Here is a 1,247-nt window from a genome sequence, read left to right on the forward strand (position 1 = left end):
AAGGCGTCCATCTTATAATGCGCACGAGGGACCCCCCCCCCCCTCCCCCCGAACAACAAAGCCTGGCGTTCCGTTATGAGAGCCCGCTCGTCCTTATTAAAGAGTCCAGCGGGGTGTGTCTGTGTAGAGGAGAGTGTTGTTATGAAAAGGTGACTTCACAATGTGAAAAGTGTAGACATTATCTACAGTCCATACTATGGGGGTAACGTACACTGTAAAAGAAAAATATGTCACTGTATTCTTTTACAGATTACTTTTGTTTTTCTACTTTAAGTGTAAATGCCATAGAAATACAGTAAATGACTTTCGATCAAAATATTAACCATTAAATAAAGGTCGTAATCTGTACATTTATTTTGATTTTATGATGCCAGACATTTACCGTAATTTTTTTACAGTGTACACTACCTCTCAGAGGCCTCTCACGCTGTTATGATATCGTTACATTGCATAATGGACAAGTGATATTAGCACAAGGTGAAAAGTGTGGACATAATTTGAAACACTTGAACAAGATAAATATTCCTTTATTGAAGCCCTTGGGGAAATTCGGGCATCATAGCTGCATGGGGGAGGGGGGAGGGGAGGTACAGGTATGGGCAAACAAAGGTGCAGATGAGGGTTATATTATGAATATAAGCAATCATTGAATTTGAATTTGAATCTGAATATAATATAATATGAGTCAGAGTAAAAGTAAACAGTATACACAAGGTACCCTAATTGGCATGAAATAAGTCATAAGTTGGCTTATGGTGGTGCGGCACGGTGGTGTAGTGGTTAACACTGTCGCCTCACAGCAAGAAGGTCCAGGGTTCGATTCCCGCTTGGGGACCAGGTTTCCATGATGCCAGTTACCCAGGTGGGGTGTCTCCCAGGCCGTTCTGTGTGGAGTTTGCATGTTCTCCCCGTGCTCGCAAGGGTTCCCCCCCGATAAGATAAACCCAATGGAAAAACATCCACAACAACAGATCGCTTACGCTGTGGCGTCCTTGACAAAGACGGACAGGAGAACTTGGATTGGTCCCCGGGGCACGGCTCACGTTGACGCCCTATCTGCTCCCGGCTGCCCATGGGGGGAAGGATGACGGGATGGGTCAAGTGCAGAGACTCAATCGCATCGGCGACTGAGGAAAGAAAATGCATGTGTGTGTGTATCCCGGTGTGTGTGTGTGCCGCTCCAATTGCATGTCCAGTTCGTTGCATGCAGAATAAAGACCCCCTAAAGAGGTCCTGCATTATTAGGT

General features: G+C 45.3%; 1 protein-coding gene across 1 annotated transcript in view; it reads left to right on the forward strand.

Annotated features, from left to right (window-relative positions):
* Nucleotides 1–453: 453 nt before the first annotated feature.
* LOC311236900 (uncharacterized protein) overlaps nucleotides 454–1,247 on the forward strand; it is a gene marked incomplete at both ends in the record, with an annotated part of 8,364 nt that continues 7,570 nt past the window's right edge. Inside the window, one exon of the mRNA XM_084324700.1 lies at nucleotides 454–461. Coding sequence (XP_084180826.1) covers nucleotides 454–461 — 8 coding nt within the window. The remainder of the gene's footprint in view (nucleotides 462–1,247) is intronic.

Source organism: Notolepis coatsorum (assembly GCF_963971535.1).
Source record: "Notolepis coatsorum genome assembly, chromosome: 1".
Classification (NCBI taxonomy): domain Eukaryota; kingdom Metazoa; phylum Chordata; class Actinopteri; order Aulopiformes; family Paralepididae; genus Notolepis; species Notolepis coatsorum.